Genomic DNA, 18,527 nt, shown 5'->3' with positions numbered 1-18,527 from the left:
TACCAGTCTCTACAATTTTGCCCAGTTTGGTGGAAATCCATTCAGCCGTTCGGGCTAAAAGTGAGTCCAACCGCCCTATGTAAATTAACATGTGGAAAACACGTTTTGGGACCCCCCTTTTATCTCAGCCCCCGCTTGACGAATCCCCCCCAAACTTTCAGGGAAGGAGCGGAGTGCAGCGAGGCAAATTTCAGGAAAATTTCAGGCAGATTCCTCAACCGGCGCCAAAGTTATTCCCAATAGAATGTTGTGGATTCCCTATGGAAAACTGGAAAACAATCCTAACTATAACTACCTACTGGCGACCGCCAGTAGGTAATACATATATATATATATATATATATATACATATATATATATATATATATATATATATATATATATATATATATATATATACACATATATATATATACATACACCCCAATAACAAAATCTAATATAACAAAATTCAAATTTAAAACATTAAACTATTTAAAAATCTTCAAACTTAAATTTCCCGGCAACAGTTGGGAAAGTGTTGGCTAGCGGAGGGGTAGAAATGACTATTCCCACACCAGTGAGTGCAACAGTAGGGAAAGTGTTGGATAGCGGAGGGCTAAAAATTAATATTCCCACTCCAGTGAGTGCAACAGTAGGGAAAGAATTGGATAGCCGAGGGGTAAAAATTACTATTCCCACTCAAGTGAGTGTAACAGTGGGGAAAGTATTGGAAAGCGGAGAGGTATACATTATTATTCTCACCCCAGTCAGTACAAAATTAAGAACAAACTAAATTTTAAAGTATTTAAAAAACAAAATAAATTACAAAATATAATAATATATTAAAACATTAAAATACTATTATATTTACAATTGCATAAAAAAATTATAATGGTAAATACATGTGACAAATATCTAGAAATATATCAAATAAACGAAAAAATATTTTCCAAAGAACTAAATATTTTTAATTAGAAACAAACATTACATGCATTCACTTTTTTTTATTTCCTACGTTAACACCACGCAATTCACAACCCAGATCTACATTTGAAAAAAATGTACTTCCTTATTTTACATAATTACCAATTAAATAAATATTAATATTTTGAAAATAAATTAAAACTCAGAAAATGTATTTAACTTCCCATACTTTAATCCTATAATACCCACATCCCACAATTAAAATTACATTAAAAAATTTAGACTTATTTTCAATTAAAACACTAATAGTACTTAACAACTAATTATAAAGTAAATCAAATTAATTTACTCGCCACACTGCACCCCTATAACAATAAAACTCACACAGAAAAAGTATAAACAAATACACTAATTAAATATAAATTAATTAAATATTAATGATCAACTACTTTTTAATTGAACATAAATTACTTCCCACCCTTTAGCCCTATGAACCGAACAACCCAAAAATAAAATTAATTACACAAAATCCCTATTTAATTGTCAATTAATTATTAACTACTAATTATAAATTAATTAAACAAATTACTTCCCACCCTTCACCCCATAAACCCCTGAACACACACCTCAACAAAACAAGTTCCATAATTATCAATGAGTTAATATAAATTAACTAATTATTAAACATAAATTACTTCCCACCCTTTACCTCTATAAACCACCCAACCCCAACTGAAAAACATTTACACAATTGCCATAATTATTAATTAATTAACTAATTAATACATAATTATAAATAAATTACTTCCCACAGTTAATCTAAATTAAAAAAACTAAAAATATCCATTAATAATATTATAGTTATATCACTTCCCACCCGAATCCCCTATAAACCCACAACCCGATACGGAAATAAAAAGTGCAAAATGTTCTTAAAAGAAAAATCATAACTACTAAAAATGTAACGCATATTAAAAACAAACAATACTTATACAAAAAAACATACATCACATACATTTAAAATATAAACTAAAATACATTTCATAACTTAAAAAGTCGATATTTTAAACAACTATAGTTTTGCAAACAATATTTCTTACCTTAAATTCGATAAGGACTACGATATTCTTGCTGTCGATGTTTCTGAATCACGACATTTCCAACTTGATATTCTGTCTCAACACCCTTTTGTACCAGCATAGTCACATTGTCAGTATAATGCAATCTTATTTTTTATCTGAAATGTGCATGTGTACATTGAGGAATCAATTTATGAACCTGGGATTTTGGTCGGATACTGCAGAGATAGCCCTCTATACAGGATTTGAGGCTTTGGGAATTTGCCTGTAGATGGTAGTCTCCAGCAGGAACAATTTCCATTACACTATCTTTTATCATTATTACCTTTTACCAAACATATCTGAAGCCCCTCAAAATCATCTTTATCTGACTATGTCCCAGCTTGTATTATCTATGGGCTACTCAATAGTCCACAGATCAGATTTTATCATCTCTGTCCTGCCCAGAGATTTTCCTTAAATCTTTATTTGTATTACCTCTATCCTAGCTACAGATGTTCATCAGATTTTCGCTGTCTCTGTCTTAACTGCAGAATTTCCTCATGTTTTTAATTTTTTTTACCTCTGTTCCACCAACATGCGTTTCTCAAATCAATGATGCCATTACCAATAGTTCTTACCAAATAGTTATTCTCAGATTTTTTCCCATACTATCTTTAGGTCCAACCCTTCATTATCGCTACATACTCAAAGATGTTCCCTAAGTCCCCATTGCATTGTATCTGCCCTATCCACTGATGTTCTTTGGAGTCCTGTTTCTATTCACTCTTTCTTACCTTAAAGAAATCCCACAGACCCCTGAGAGTATATTCTTCATTCCAATTCCAGGTATTCCTTACGGTTGTGCTTGCTTGTATTATATTTGCTGAACCCAGAGATGTTCCTCAGGGACTGGATTTATTACCTTTACCTTATGCTACATTAGAAGTCATAACACTGCAGCACTGAAAGTCTTCAAGGCACGGACATTCCTCTTGGCCCTACTTAATTACCTCTTTCCTGGACCCTGCACTTTGCTAAATTGTTTTCCTAAATCATGTTATCATTCATTGCTAGGTTAGAAGGAGAAACAGCATCTTGTGCTTTCTTTCACACCTTATGTCTAAATTACACGTAGCTCAATCATCCCACTGGTCAAACTAAATGACTGAATTAGGTAGCTCTGATGTCCTGTGCTGGATCCTAGAATCACTGCTTTGTCTCAGGCACAATTCTAATTCTAAGCAAAAAATATATTTGCAAAAATGAACCATTGGAGATTGTGGCTTTTCTTTTCACCTACATATAATTTCTCTTTGATCATCATAATAACGTGTCCTCTGTGAAGAAAGGCACAGCTGTAAATCCCCAACACTGAAATGGAATCAATTTGACCAGTTGTTATAGTTTGCTTCTTGGCAATTGAACCTCTTTTTGCAGCTCTACTCAGTAATGTTTACACTCTGCTCTGGTTACCTCGAGGCTCCCTCGGAGAGCTTCCACAATTCAGCCTCATGACGATGGGAGCATAGGCCAGTTTGCCCTCCACGCAGTGTTTCCTGATCCCATCCAGCAGGCTCGGGGGGAAGTGGATGTGGAGGTCACAGAGGAAAATAATACTATGGTTGTCCTGAGTAGAAACAAGTGAAAGGAAACAATTCATGTATTACATAGGGAAACTCCTCTGCTAATCCAAGCACCAACACCAGACTATTAATTAAAGAATCCTCCATTCCTAAGCGTCAACTAAAGGTGCAACGCCTTCAGTAAAATTCCAGACCTACAACACCCCCTGCCTCTCCAGATCCACTCACCCTAACTGGAACTAACTACCTTATACACATTTCCAGGCTTAACAAAATTGCCATGCATCTCCACTAAAACACTAGTTTTACTTCCAGATCTACCTATTACACCTGATATAGATTTCCTCTGCATCCTCCAATGGGCTACTAAGAAAGCCCTTGCAAAATATACTTTCAGCTTCTATTTATATTTATTTATTTATTTGTATGTTTTATAGAGCGTGAACTTGACCAGTGAGGGTATCAAAGCGCTTTGCAAGGTAAACAGTGGTGAACAAAAACAAAGTTTAAAGTGCAGAAATATTACATAATCAACAGATAGGATGGCGGGGTGGGGTGCTGAGAACAAAGGGAAAGAGGGGGATACAGGTGAATTGTTCAAATCACTGTTAGAGTCAGTAAAAACAAAGGTCCCACGCATTCTCGGCGGCGAGAATTGGTGATCTGGGTAAGAGGCGATAGTCTTAGATTCATCTGTCACAATGTGGTGGATGAGAGCAGGCCTTAGAAGAGGAATGTGCCCATGAGGAAGGTTTTGGCCTCTTTTTTGAAACATACTAGAGAAGGGATTCTTCTGATAGATGGTGGGAAAGAGTTCCATATTCTTGGTGCTGCACCAGTGAAGACCCTATTATAGGGTCGTTTTTTCAGAAAGAAGGCACGTTGGAGTAAGAAGTTTCTAGCGGATCGGGAGTTCCTGCTTCCTCCAGATACCACTAGTTTCTGTGCCAGATAAGCAGGGGAGTTTGTGTAAAGAGCCTTGTGTGTAATGCATGCTAGTTTCAACTGGATTCTTGCCTCTAAAGGGAGCCAGTTCAGCGCTTACATGTGCGGGGAGATGTGGTCGAATTTCCTGGAACTGTGAGTAGTTTTGCGGCCGCGTTGAGACAGGCTTTTAGAGGGGTTAAGGAGATCTTGGGTAATCCTGTAAGGGTGGAACAACCATATTGCAGTCTAGAGATGACTAGTGCTTGAACTGCCATTTTTAAGTCCGGAGCATCTATGAAAGGTTTCAGCTTCCAAAGGTAGATCAAGTGGAATCTGGCTGCTTTAGCCATCAAGTTAATGTGATCTTGCATGTTCAGGTTACAGTCGAGGATTATGCCCAGGGATTTGGCAGAGTCCACAACAGTCGGCAGGCAGTTCAGGGCTGTGATGGCCTTGATCCACATCTGAATCTCCGGATTGGCTTTTGAAGGGGAGATTAGGAGAAATTCAGTATTCTTTGCGTTAAGTTTGAGTTGGTTACTGGCAACCCATTGGACAGTCAGTTTCAGGGTCTCATTCAGGGAGAGGAGATTATATCCATTGAGCGAAGAGATATTGATGTATATTTGGGTATCGTCCGCATACATATGGTAGGAGAAGTTGGCGGTACGAAGAACTTCGGTGAGTGGCTCCAAGTAATGATTAAAGAGGGTGGGGGACAGGGTTGAACCTTGGGGGACTCCAACTGTGACCGGGTTGGGTGCATATAGGTTGCCTTTGATCAGGAATCTCTGTAAGCGGTTGTGAAGGAAGGACCTGAACCATTCTAGGACCACGCCATCCAGACCCATCCTGATTTTGAGACGTTCAAGTAATTTTTCATGGTTGACCGTGTCGAAGGTGGAGGATAGATCAAGGAGGATTAGAAGGCAGATTTTGCCTTGGTCTAGGGCTTGGAGGGCATCTTCCATGATGTGGAGCATAGTAGTTTTAGTGCTGTGCCCTGGTTTGAATCCTGATTGGAAGGTGGAAGTTGTTGATGTGATGACTTAGTTGCTGTTGTACACACTTCTCTAATACTTTGGCTAACAGCTGGATATTGGAGATAGGTCTGAAATTGTCAGGGGAGGCTGTATCCAGTGATGTTTTTTTCAGAATAGGGAGGACTTGGCCGGCTTTCAAAGGGTCCGGAATCGAACCCTGCTGGAGGGAGGCATTGATTATTGCAGTCCAGCAGGGAACAAATGGATTGGGAGGTGGCAGCGAAGCAGTTTGAGGGTAGCGGGTCATTAAAGTGATTATTTGGGTTTAAGGTAGAAAGGTTTTTGGAGATGGAGTCTTCGTTATAGTATTCGAAGTGAGTCCAACTGGCTTGGTTCTTAGGTGGGGCCAGAGGGGGTGTTGCAGAAAAAAGGGGGCAGGTCAGGAGGGGGATGAGAGTAAGTGGCAGTACCGAGTTCAATTCCTAGTGCTGTGGTTTTATCAGCGAAGAAAGAGGAGAATTCCTCTGACGATATTAGGGATTTTGGGGATTCTTTTGGTTTTTTAGCCAGTTTATTAGATTTGCAGCGAGCCTCTAGTTTCATAAGGTCGAAGTTCTTGGGGTCGCTGCTCCAGCGTTTGGGAATTACCGGCTGCGACGTCTTTGTCTTGCAGGTCCTGGGTAAAATAAAAGAGATGGAATGATGGTCAGACCAGTCACATGGGTCTATGGAGATAAGCTTGACTGAGGATTCCTTAGAAATGATCCAGTCAAGGATGGCTCCTTTAGAGTGGGTTGGTAGAGAGTAGGCTTGAGTTAGGAAGTCTTTGATGGTATTGACGTACGGATCTTTGGTGTCATTCCAGTGCAGGTTGAAATCACCCAGGAAAATCTCAGTGGCATTGGAAGAAATGTTAGTTGTGATGATTTCCAAGAGGTGATCAGTGACAGAGTCGTTAGAACCTGGAGGGTGGTAAAAAAATGTGCAAGTTACAAAGGTGTAATGAGTTGCTGCAAATGGAAAGCGTGAGGTATTCGCAGGAGTCATTGGAGTCCGTCAAGAGTTCTGTGACAAGCAGGGAGGATCGGTAGACATTCCTCCTTCCTTGTTGGAATGTCTGTCCAGCCTGTCCAGTTGGGAGGGACTAATAAGTCCAGGCAGGAAGAAGAGTATTAATTGATCCAGGATTCAGTTAGTATAGCTAGGTCTAGGTTTTTGTTCAGGATAAGGTCAGCAATATCTGCGGCATGCTTGACTGCTGAACGGCAGTTGATTAAAAGACCAGCTTGGGGGGGTCTAGGGGAGAGTCAGGAGTCTGGATGGACAGGGATACAGGTGCGAGGTTGCTTTTTACCACACTTCTGTTATGGAGGGTAGCTGGCCTGTTGGGGTTGATGATGACCCTGCTGATGGGGTGTTTAAAATTTATATCTAGTGGACGGGGAATGGCTTGGACGGAGCTGTGGGCTTGGACGATGGCTAAGATTTTGTTACCCGTGAGGTCTAGGGGGTTAGAGGTGGCGGAGGGAGAGTTGTAAGAGTGCGAGAGCTCAGGAATCCTCCTCTGAGAGGAGGCACGGTTGTTTGTGCGGACGAAGATGTCTCAGAGGTAGCGGGAGTGGTTGCTTGGGAGGCTCGGTGTTCGGTGGGAGGGAGGTATGAGGTGGCTTGAGGCTAGCAAGGGAGAGCTCAGCAAGGTGAAGGAGGTTAATGAGGTGCAGAATGGAGCTATGAATGCTCTGGGTGAGTTTAGCCGCTCTGGAGTGCTGAGTTTTGAGATCAGTATAAGCTGGGGGTGCTAGAAGGGCGGGGTTCAAAGGCTCAGAAGAAGTCCGGGGGGCATGTAACGGTGGACGGGGAGATAGATTGGATTGAGCAAACTCCAGGGTCTTTGGAGGAGTACCAAGTTCGCTGTTATGGTGGATGGCTGGTGGGGAGGAGGTCGGAGGTCTAGGGGCCGTTCTGTTAGTGGTGCTGGGGGACAAACTATAACGGTACGGGTGATCAGTGGAGGGAGCCATTAGAGGGCTAGCTCTATCGGATACAGGGGTCTTTGGGAGTGTATCAGACTCCCTGTCAGTGGGTGGCGCTAAATGGGAGGAGATCAAATGTGTAGGGGAGATTTTGTAGCCAGGGACAGGAGACATGTTGGGGGGGATAGGATGACCTGAGAAAGAGGCCCTTGGTTGGTTGGTATGTGGATGGCTAGGTATGTTAGGCTGGCAGGAAAGCGGCTCATTGGTGCAGGTGTTAGTTACATAAACAGAGTCGTGGACATGGTTTCTGAGGAGGGGGGAAAGGTCTGCAGATTTGTTGAGGTTATTGGTAGAGGATTGGATTAGAACAATGCCGTTTTTATAGAGGGTGATGGTAAGGTCAGCTCACAGGGTAGGGGGCTACTTTTCTTTCCTTAACATACAGTATGAGCTTTATCTGGAATGTTGTCTCCAGTGATCTCCATTCCAAAATACACCCAGAACCCAAGAATTCTCAGTGACAACTTTACACCTCATCTCCCACCACAACCTTTACCTGTATGAAATCGACTTGACATGTCAAATCTTCAAATGATTTCACCGGTAGCAAGTTTATCATCGTTATTTTGCTGGCCCTTAATGTTAAGGAATTGACTAGAGTTAATCTTGCCTTCCTAAAGACCATAATGCACGTCACCAATATGAGATCATCACTGTGTAGGTCAATTTTATTTCAAGCAACTGTCTAGCCGACTTGACCCTAGGTTACCAGATACCAAATTACCATGGTCCTCTCGGACTTCTGAATCCCCTCTTAGGTGCCTCAGTGAAGAAGGTCCTCCAATGAAGGACTAAAAGAAAGAGTGAATTCCTATAGCGACTTTAACATTTGGTTCTGTTCAGGGGCCTAGAATTCCTGGGCTACACTCTTGCTCTTCCAGCTCTGCATCCATTAAATATTTCAAGGGTAGCCCTGCCAAGTGTCACTCATCTCAGATTAGACTAGACTATAACAAAACAGGAATTTTTACTGTATTTAATCATTTGGCCACCCAACTGTCTGTGGTCAATGAATGAAGGTGTATTACAATTAATTGTCTGCAGCATAGTCGGTGCCTTTTGATGCTAATTCCGGGTCAGATACCCAGAATCAAGAAGATGTGGTTGACTTGGGTTAAGGCGTCATCACATCTGCCTGGGGTCGACTGCCATATGGCCGCAGGCTGGCCCAGGTTCTTTAGATGGAGTGGTGTGAGAGAGGAGGAGGAGGAAGAGGAGGAAGTGGAGGAGGAAGTGGAGGAGGAGGAGGAGGAGGAGGAGGAGGGGGCCTTTATGGGACACTTGACTAGTTTAAAAATCTCAATCTAGTCAGCCGACAAGGTTTCGATGCTGCAACTCAGAGACACTCTTTGATCCATCCAATAACTCACCTGTGAGCAGCTGAATCCACAATCTGCCTGTCGAGGTGATGACCCAGCAGTGTCCCACCCATAATCAATTAGAGACCATCTGCACTAGGGGCTGCCGTCCCATGCCTGCAGTGCCCAGAGACCTTTGCCTGCCGAGGAAAAGGAGCCCAGGCAAGGTGTTACGACTAGATGGCCCGAAGTATCATTCCCATGTGCAAAAGGAAATGCTATGTACTAACAGGGTGCATTGCAAATTGTTTACTCACAGAGGGTCGCAAAACGACTTTCCAAATGAATATTAAATAGGTAGATTGACATTTGCAACCCCCTTTCAATGGTTGCTGATGCAGGGATTGAAGCCTGCTAGAAACAGCATATCTCCATTCCTGTGTCTGCTTTTGGAAATGGGAAACTTTTTTTTATAGCGGCCCACATCCATATGAGGCATAAACATTCATTAAAAAAAATCTAATTCCTCTGAACCACTGCATGCTCCACTTTAAGCCACCGACATGATTCCCAAAGAGTGAATGTGTCCCTAGAGGACACATTTCCTTTTGCAAATCAGCTACCACTCCAACTTGGGGTAGGTAACTCAAATGGTTTTTGACCACAGTTTCAGTTACACACCATTGATACATACCTTTCCAAACCACACATTTCACGCTTCATCTTATTTGAGATTCGGAAAGGATCACAAACACCCTTCTAGGTGTTCAATAGAATTTTGCAACTTGTGAAAGGGCTTTTATATACAAACCCTGTGATTCTGCAAATTACTGTGTCTGTGACCACAAAAGTGCTTTGTACATCTACCCTGAAATCTTGCTTTACCTTAGCCTGGTGGATCTCAATAGCAGTGAATGTTCATCTCACAATGACATACCTTTAATGCACTTCATGTGGATGGACTTCATGAATGCTCAGTGTAATTCACACCTATATCTGTATACCTCATCTGTGTGAAGCCAAGATCTGGATTTTACAGAACACGCTCCATAATTGCCCAAAGAGGCTATTCAAGGTATGTATGTAAAAATGTGACAACTCACTAACATATTTTCATTTTATTTGGCTGACATAGATAATGTGTTGTTTGTCACAAAACAATGACAATACACTTTCTAGTCATATATGCAAAGTCTGATCAGCAATCCTAAAGAGAAGGTAATATATAAAAAAAAACAGACCGTGTCTCCTCAGCCTAAGAAATCTCTTTGCGACAATTGGCCCTCCTAGATGCTGCATCATGATAACCAAAAAATAATCGGAGTACATCTCTGGCCATCACACAAGAGCCATGAAGCCACACAAGAGGCAGCAGTGAGCGAGCTACAGAACAACAATGACATACATAGATATCATCTCCACTTCTATCCCCTTCCCCAGGCACAGGGTATATTTTACTTCTGTGGTCTCTACCTCATTTCCAAACCCACATTATACTTTACTGGTTTAGGGTTTGCTTCACTCCTTCCAAAATTCCTATAACATAACACATTGGTCAGGAACCTGCCTCACCAAAATCAGGCCCACACATTTACTTTTAATGTATCTCTCTCTGCAGAACACAGTTTATCATAACTGCACAGCATACCTCCAAATCATTTACTGAGCACATTTATCTTCATTGGAGTGTAACTCACCCATACCCGTCAGAGAACACATCTCCTCTTACCTGTATGGTGTCCACTCCTGCCTGCAGCCCAGCTGATCGTTCGAAGTTGCCAGTTTTCCTTAAGTAATGGTATCTAAAAGGAAAAAGGAAAAACATTGACTCTATTAAAGTAGTTACAAAGAAAGCACGTCTATGAGGTGTTGAGGGATACTGAACCCTAATGAGACAAGTAAATATATGCTTATTGTAGACAAATGTCTTCAGACCCATTCTCTTTGCCTGTTTTCACCTCAGAGAGAGAAAAAAGAAAATCTATGAAGGAAAGCTTGATATTTTAAAATATAAAGAAAAATAGTGCCCTGGGGTCAGCTTCGGGGAAGATGAGGCCTGGACAAACAGACTCTGGTGTAAAATGAGATAAGAAGGAAGGACCACCAGGAGCTGGTTTATAAGGTCTGGCTATCTGGCTTGAAACAGCTATGGATGTCAAAGCTTTTTTTCCAAATATTCAAAATTGACTCTGTCAAAGCCTCACTGAAAGGTAGTAGAGGCACCTAGGATGGTGAATAAGAATGGAGTACCGCAGTTAGAGTATTACATATTAGCTCTGCAGTAAGGAGTGAAAGATTCTACATTTCCACCGCTTTTCGGATGATGAAATGATATGTTGTGGCTTCCAAAGGTGGAATACCCTTTGGAGACAGTAACTTCCTCTCTGGAGATGTATCCAAACCATTAGCCTCTTGTAATCCTTCAAAGTCGGGTCCATTGAAGGTTGGTCAATGGCATCTCCTGCTTGGGATTGTTGATCCCCAAAGAAATGCTGTTGTTCCCCAACCAGTCTTAAAACTTCTATCTTGGGCCTGTGTTTGGGTATTAAAGACAATGATCTAGATGAAGATGATGTGGAAAAGGTTCAGGTGCCAATGCTGTATGTACAGATGTCGGTGACGTTGGTAGCGGTGGCGATGGCAATAATGGCACCAGGGTCGAAGCAGGAGACGCTGGTGAAGAAGTGGTTGGAACGAGCTGTGTTGTTTGGGGGTACCGGTGAAACCCCTGCAATCTGCATATTTACGTAAAGGATATCCTCTTTCGGGATTTTCCATCTGCGCCAAAGGTCGACCAGGGTATGTGGGCCACCGGCATGAATGGCATTTGGACCGGTTTCTGTTAAGGCGTTGTTAAACCTCCCAGGGAGTAATTTAGAAGACCCATGGGCCCTGCAAGATGGGACCATCACCTATTAAAAATACTGTACATAGCGTTCAGGGAATGACTGGGATCAGTACCTGGAGTTGTAAAAGCTGGGTACACTTGCTCTTTTGAGGTGGAGGTACTGGATTCAAAGCCAGCGTTGTGTTCGATACCACAGGTGGAGTCATAAGAGGTGCCGGTATCAAAGGCAATGCTTGTAGTGGAGCCAGAGATGGAATTGGCATGACCTCTTGCAGGTCCTCCCCAGAGTTCGGTTGCGGAGACACTGACTTTGGCGATTTGTCTTTGGATGGTCAACGTTGAGGCTCATTACGTGGCTTCTTGACGTGTTTCTTTTTGTTGACTTAGAAGAATGTGACAACAGTGTTCTGGATCTCGGCCGAGATTCACAACGACTGTTCTTCTCATCCCTGGACCTTGTCATGAAAAGCTTGGCTCCTCTCTTCCTTCAGGGCCTTCAGATTAATCTCCGACAGCTGGAACAGGCATCAACATCATGGTCTGACCTAAGCGCTAAAGATGATGTTATACAGGTCAGCAATAGATCTGACAGTTGCAGCCTTTGCACGGCTCAAAACCAGATTTTTGTTGTGGTGACATTCTGTTGAAAACTGCACTTTGAACGTAGAAATCCTTAAAAATATGGCTATTCCCTATGGAGAGTTTGAAAAATTTTTACATGTCAAAGGGGTGGAAGAAAGGGAACTGACGTCAGCATGGCAACAGGGGTGCTTCATGGATCCAGTGATGTCACACACGGTCTCAAGCATAGCCATGTTGAAGTCAGCGCCCCCTATAGTCATGGGAGAGCTATCGCAAACCTTCCATTCCAAGCTGGCACACAGGATATTCTAAAGTTGAGGAATCCGCAGATAGATTGTATTGTATTGTAATTGCATTTATATAGCGCTCACTACCCCTGACGAGGCATCAAAACGCTTTTTCCGCGAGTAGCACGCTACTCCGGGACCCATAGAGGATTAGTGTTGAATTAGTATACTGAAACAGAACATTCATTACTTAGAAATGGTATGGTCAGGATCCACAGACCTGTGTGCAAGAATCAAGAAGCCAATGGATTGACCAAGAATCCTGGCCGTCAAAAATGAGAAAAAATAATCACAGACTGAAAGTGAAAAGTGAAAGAGATCACATACTCTGAATATAAACTTGAGCACCTGTGGACAGAAATTAAGAATTGTGATTGAAGTAATCTATTGGACAAGGTCAGGTACAGGCAGAACAACACGTGCATACAGTTTATTAAAATGTAAAAAGATAAAAATCTTATGCTGTGACAAACTTCTATGTTTCTCCTTATACTGGGAGAAATATGAAATGGCAAGGGAGGGGGAAGTACAAATGCCATATCTATGAGAAGTTTAACTCCCAAAAGTGTTCATCCTCTACAAAAACATCTAGTTTGGCAGACCTTGCACCTGGGCGAGAGCTACAAGTGCTACACTTGCTAAACTGGAACTTGTTAAATTTGATTTTTTTATTGACAAATACCATTGCTTTTAAGAATTCTAATGGCATTATTACAAAATGGAAGTGCATTCCATTCAAATAATTTAAATGCATTATTGTTGTGAAATACAACACTTTATATTTCTCGTACAGCTAGACTAAAATATTGCAATACTGAACACACTGGAAATTAAACACATTTTTAACTGCAACAATAAACAAATGTAACCATAGGAATTAGCCCTATGCCCCTAACCCATACACCACAAGCCCATGACCCTATACCAGAAACTATAGACAGCTAGTGACAATGACCCAGAAGTGGCAACAAAGAATGTTAGACCGAGAATTTCTGGAAGTTGTCATGTGAAGTCAAAAAATCTGAATGCGGTGGTGGAGAGCTGGCGTTAGAGGCAAAGGGACAGTCTTTCACTTTAAAGGGCTCCAATAGGGTACTTTAATCATGCTGGTGATTATGTGCAGTTGGTTTCAGCTTGGGGAGAGGATAGGAAGTATTGTGCTGTCTGCCTGAGGAAAAGAGTATGAGCTGGTTCCTACCCTGAGGCAGCCATTAGAGGATGGCTGCAAAATCCTCTGATTTTCACATTCTTAAAAATGTTTGTGGGAATGCAGTCCTTCACTGGAGGTGTTGAAATGAAGTAACATTAATGAGAACACTGAAAGAACTACCAGATATGGAGCTTGCTCATGCAAGGAATTAGGACATCAATGCACATGTACCATAATTTCTTGAGAGCACCACACCATTTTATATCCTAAGCCAGAAACAGAGCAAAAGGGATGAGACAGTATTTTGGATATGTATATATTCATATATTTACTGGAAAGAACAAAGGTTACAGGGACGTTGTAGTTGGGAAACAGAATTTAAAAAACTCACCTAAACAAAAATAAAGTTTACAGGGATGTTATCGTTTGGCTCAAATTTTACACACACAAAACCATACAAATTCAACAATTATAGTTGTTATCTCAAGTAACTAAAACTCGGGCCCCAAGGTAACTATAACTTGTGCACCCGCTATGCACAGTTTTCTCATCAATAATTTCACTACAAATATTGCAGTGATATCATCAATTATGTCATTGAAGATGCCATGGTAAAATCTGAATCTAACGATAACCTCCCTGTAATCTTGCGGGTTTTGATGAGTTCCTATGGTTTTTGAATGCCATTTCCTAACTATAACGTCCCAGTTCCTTTGTCTTTTCAGTGAATTTCTATGTTTTTTAACACCATCGGTGCGGTGCAGATTTTACCCTGTGCGCTGACCAACATCAATTCCCATTGTTCATGACGAGCTCAGCTTGTCATGAGTGTACAAGAGGTGTACCTCATGACGAGCTGAGCTCGTCATGAACATCGAAGGGGTTAATGCTATTTCCTAGCTATAACGTTCCTTTAACCTGGGTGTGTGAGTGGCTGTATGGGGGGGGGGGGGGGGGAGTAGTTGAATGGGTATGTGGGTCTGTGGGAGGGGGGGTGTGAGTGGATTTGTGGGTCTGTGAATGGCTGTATATGAGGTTGTGTGAGTGTGTAAAGTAAGTGTGTTCTTGGGTGTGTGAGTGGTTGTGTGTGGTTGTGTGAGTGGTTTTGTGGGTCTCTGAGAGGGTGTGTGAGTGGCTGTGTGGGTCTGTGAGTGGATGTGTGAATGATTTTGTGAGTCTGCAAGTGGCTGTATGAGTATGAGTGGATTCATGAGTTGCTGAGTGGTTCTGTGTGTGGGTCTGTGAGTGGGTGTGAGTGTTTTTTTGGGGTCTGTGAGTGGGTGTCTGAGGAGCTGTATGTATGTGTGAGTGGGGGTGTGGGTCATCTGTGAGTGGGTATATGAGTGGCTTTGTAGGTGTGTGTGGTTTTGTGGGTCAGTGAGTGGCTATATAGGTGAGAGAGTAGGTTTGTGGGTTTGTGAATGGGTGTGTGACTGGTTCTGTGAGTCGGCGGGTGAGCGGCTGTATGGGTATGTGAGTGGTTGTATGAGAGTATGTGAGTGGGTCTGTTAGTGAGTGTATGTGCTTTTTTAAATTGCCGTATAGATCCACTGCGATTCACACTGGGCTGCACACCACAGTGGACCCTTGCGTGTGCAAAAAAAACCCATATTTTCGCAATTTCTTTCCTGGAGGGGGGTTCACAGACCCCTCTATCAGTCCCATGGGGTCGGGTTGCAGTTTGTAGCCAGCGAATCACAGCATTGCTGTTGGTGTGTGGATCGGCATCCGTAGATATACATAAATCTTTTTTCTTTAATAACTCCAAAACTACTGAACAGATTCACACCAAATTACAAAAACATATCTTTCTGGACCAAGATCCAACTTTGTCAAATTTGCTGTAATTCCATTCAGCTGTCTGGCCTGTAGTCATATATTCTAACAACAAAGATATGGCACTAATGGGCACCTTTTCAAATTATTGTGTATAAAGGGTTGATATGGGTAACTAAAAGTTACAAGTATGTGAGTGAGTTTAGCTCATTTTTATTAGAGACTTTGTGTGTCATTTTTTCCACGAGGTCTTTATTGTATGTTTTTTCTCAACACCTTTCTTGCACTGGACACAACCTTCTGTTTTGTTTGAGAAAGTTATCAATGATGATAAAAACGTGGGCAAACTGGTGAGAACCTACCAGTAGCTCCTCTGGTGGTGCACACGTGAGATACTTTCTCATTTCTCTACACATTTTTCTTTATAGTACACATACACTTAATTAGAGTGGGTATGTTGTATGTTGAGTGACTTGACTGACCACTTTTCTTTTCGTCTCGGTTTTAAAATATTAATCAAGTGGGCACAGACGATTAGGTCGGACTGTGTAAATGAGCAGCTGGTTTTGGGTAAAGATAAGAATATTCCACCCATATCAATCCTTTAAACACAAAAATTTGAGACGGTGACCATTAGTGCCAGCTCTTTGTTGTTTGAATAAATGATGATGATTGGAGGGTAATCTGGAACGTTTTGCCCTCTACAGCTCCTTATTGAAAGCACCGCATGTCCTGTAGTCGTGTCTAAAATCCCTACTATAGGAAATTACATGGCGAAAACGCGTTTTTTACCCCCCTTTTTCTCAGCACCCGCTTGACCAATCACCCCGAAACTTTCCAGACAGCACCTGAAGTGAGTGGCAAACTAGTTTCTAATATTTCGTAAATATTTGGCCCCAAAGTTATTAGCAAAACAAAAACGCTTTTCCTATGGAAACTCGGTCTTAACTATAACTACCACCTGGAGATATATATATATATGTGTGTGTGTGTGTGGGTGTGTGTGTGTGTGTGCGTGTATAAATATCTCATAAAATATCACTGTGGGATTCTAATAATGATGTCTTATACAAAGATGACAGAATCACTTTTGTATTTCCCTCTATTGTCTACAAAAATATTGTCCAACATTAATAATGTGTCCTTAATATTATTTCACCGCATCGCTGCTGCGGTGATTTTTGCGCTGTGCGGCATTTTTAAAAATACCGCGTTACATGACGAGCTCAGCTCGTCATCAGCACACGCCAACCGTGGCTGATGACGAGCTGAGCTCGTCATCAGCAGCGAAGGGGTTAAAAATATTGCCCCATCAGTTGTAGCCCTTTAATAACACTCTTTCTAGTTGGTACTCTATCTAACCATAGATTCCTTGGCTTTAGAGTTTATGAACATCCCATGGTGCCAGACTTTATCTTGAGAATTCTGAAGAAGTGCCCCCAACAATGTGGCTATGCTGTGAATATGCATCACCCCAAAAGAGACTAAGCAAAGCCACATTTAAGTGTCACCCATATGCGCTAAGCTGTTCCGTAAACTTTCTCCTTCCACACCCTCAGACGTAGAGCACTTCAAATAAATTGCAGATGACAGTGTGCCAAACTGTAGCTTACAACCTTATGCACAAGTTACTTACCTTCGGTAACAATATATCTGTAAGAAACAGTAGTTAGTATTAGATTCCTTACCTTAGAATATCCCCAGGCGTCAGACTGGATCCAGAAACTTTTGCGTAGCAGTACCCCTGCGCGTCGGCAGGCGTCGTCTGCGGCTCCGCGTCCGTCGTCGGCGCCGGGATGACGTCGCCGGAGTACTTAGACGCCGCCCTCACGCGTTGACGTCAGTTCTTATACACAGCTTTTCCGCGCCAGAAACGCTGAGCTATGATAAAAACTAACCCTGGTGCCATGAAACTAGGGCCCTGAAAGAGGATGACCTTAACCCTAGATATCGGTTCGCAGAACGGGGAGGATGGGTGGGGCCGTAAGGAATCGAATACTAACTACTGTTTTTTACAGATATATCGTTACCCAAGGTAAGTAACTTGAGCATCTGAAAGAAACAGGTTAGTATTAGATGCATTACCTTAGAATAGATACCCCAGCAATACCAACCCCGGTGGTGGGTCTGCGAACCAATAATCACACCAGAAAGTCCTGGAGGATGGAACGGCCAAAGAAGCCATGCCTCTGCATTTGGCTGTCCAGGCAGTAGTGTCTTGCGAACGTGTGCAGCGAGGCCCACGTAGCTGCAGTAGTAGCCACCGTGGCCCGAGTGGAATGGGCCGTCAGCCCAACAGGAGGCTCCTTTTTAGCCAAAGAGTAGCATACCTTGATGCACAACACGACCCACCAAGAGATGGTCCGCTTGTGCACCGCCCGACCTTTCTTAGCGCCCACGTAACCAACAAAGAGTTGGTCATCCACCCAGAACTGGCGTGTGCGATCCAAATAGAATGAGAGTGCATGTTTTGGGTCCAGACGGTGGAGCCGCTCTGCCTCTTTAGAGGGATGCGGAGGCGGAAAGAAGGTGGGCAAGGTGATGGACTGCCCGATGTGGAAGGCTGTGACTACCTGAGGCAGGAAAGAGGGTCGCGAACGCAACACAACTTTGTCCGGATGGACAGAAAGGAAAGGAGGTTTAAAAAAAAGGGCCTGGAGCTCACTCACTCTCCTGGCAGAGGTGATGGCAACCAGGAATGCAGTCTTAAGAGTTAGGAGGCGAAGAGGACAATTATAAAGTGGCTCGAAGGGAACGCACATCAGATAAGTCAGAACAAGGTTCAAGTCCCACTGAGGCATCACGAAAGGAACAGGAGGAAACATATGAGTGATGCCCTTCAAAAACCTATTTACAACTGGGGACATGAACAATGAGGGCTGATCAGGGAGCTTTAAGAAGGTGGAAATGGCCGAGAGGTAGCTCTTCTGAGTGCCCAGATCAGAGCCCTGCTGGGCAAGAAAAGAAGATAGAGGAGAACCTCTGAAAGAGGGGCAGAAAGGGGATCCAAAGCCTTTGCTGTGCACCATGCCACAAATTAGTTCTACCTGCAGGCGTTTACCGATTTTGTGGAGGGAAGCCTGGCTGCCA

The 18,527-nt window shown here is 42.4% G+C and overlaps 1 protein-coding gene across 1 annotated transcript in view; it reads right to left on the bottom strand.

Annotated features, from left to right (window-relative positions):
* B4GALNT4 (beta-1,4-N-acetyl-galactosaminyltransferase 4) overlaps window positions 1-18,527 on the bottom strand; it is a 910,917-nt gene that overhangs the window by 46,474 nt on the left and 845,916 nt on the right. Inside the window, exons 17-18 of the mRNA XM_086956391.1 lie at window positions 10,524-10,596; window positions 3,441-3,594 (exon numbers count right to left, since the gene is read on the bottom strand). Of these exons, the coding sequence (XP_086812517.1) occupies window positions 3,441-3,594; window positions 10,524-10,596 (227 nt within the window). The remainder of the gene's footprint in view (window positions 1-3,440; window positions 3,595-10,523; window positions 10,597-18,527) is intronic.

This window comes from Lissotriton vulgaris, chromosome 2_1, assembly GCF_964263255.1.
Source record: "Lissotriton vulgaris chromosome 2_1, aLisVul1.2, whole genome shotgun sequence".
In the NCBI taxonomy this organism is placed as follows: Eukaryota; Metazoa; Chordata; class Amphibia; order Caudata; family Salamandridae; genus Lissotriton; species Lissotriton vulgaris.
Note: the sequence above shows the minus strand (reverse complement) of the source record. Positions and strands in the feature narration are given on the sequence as shown.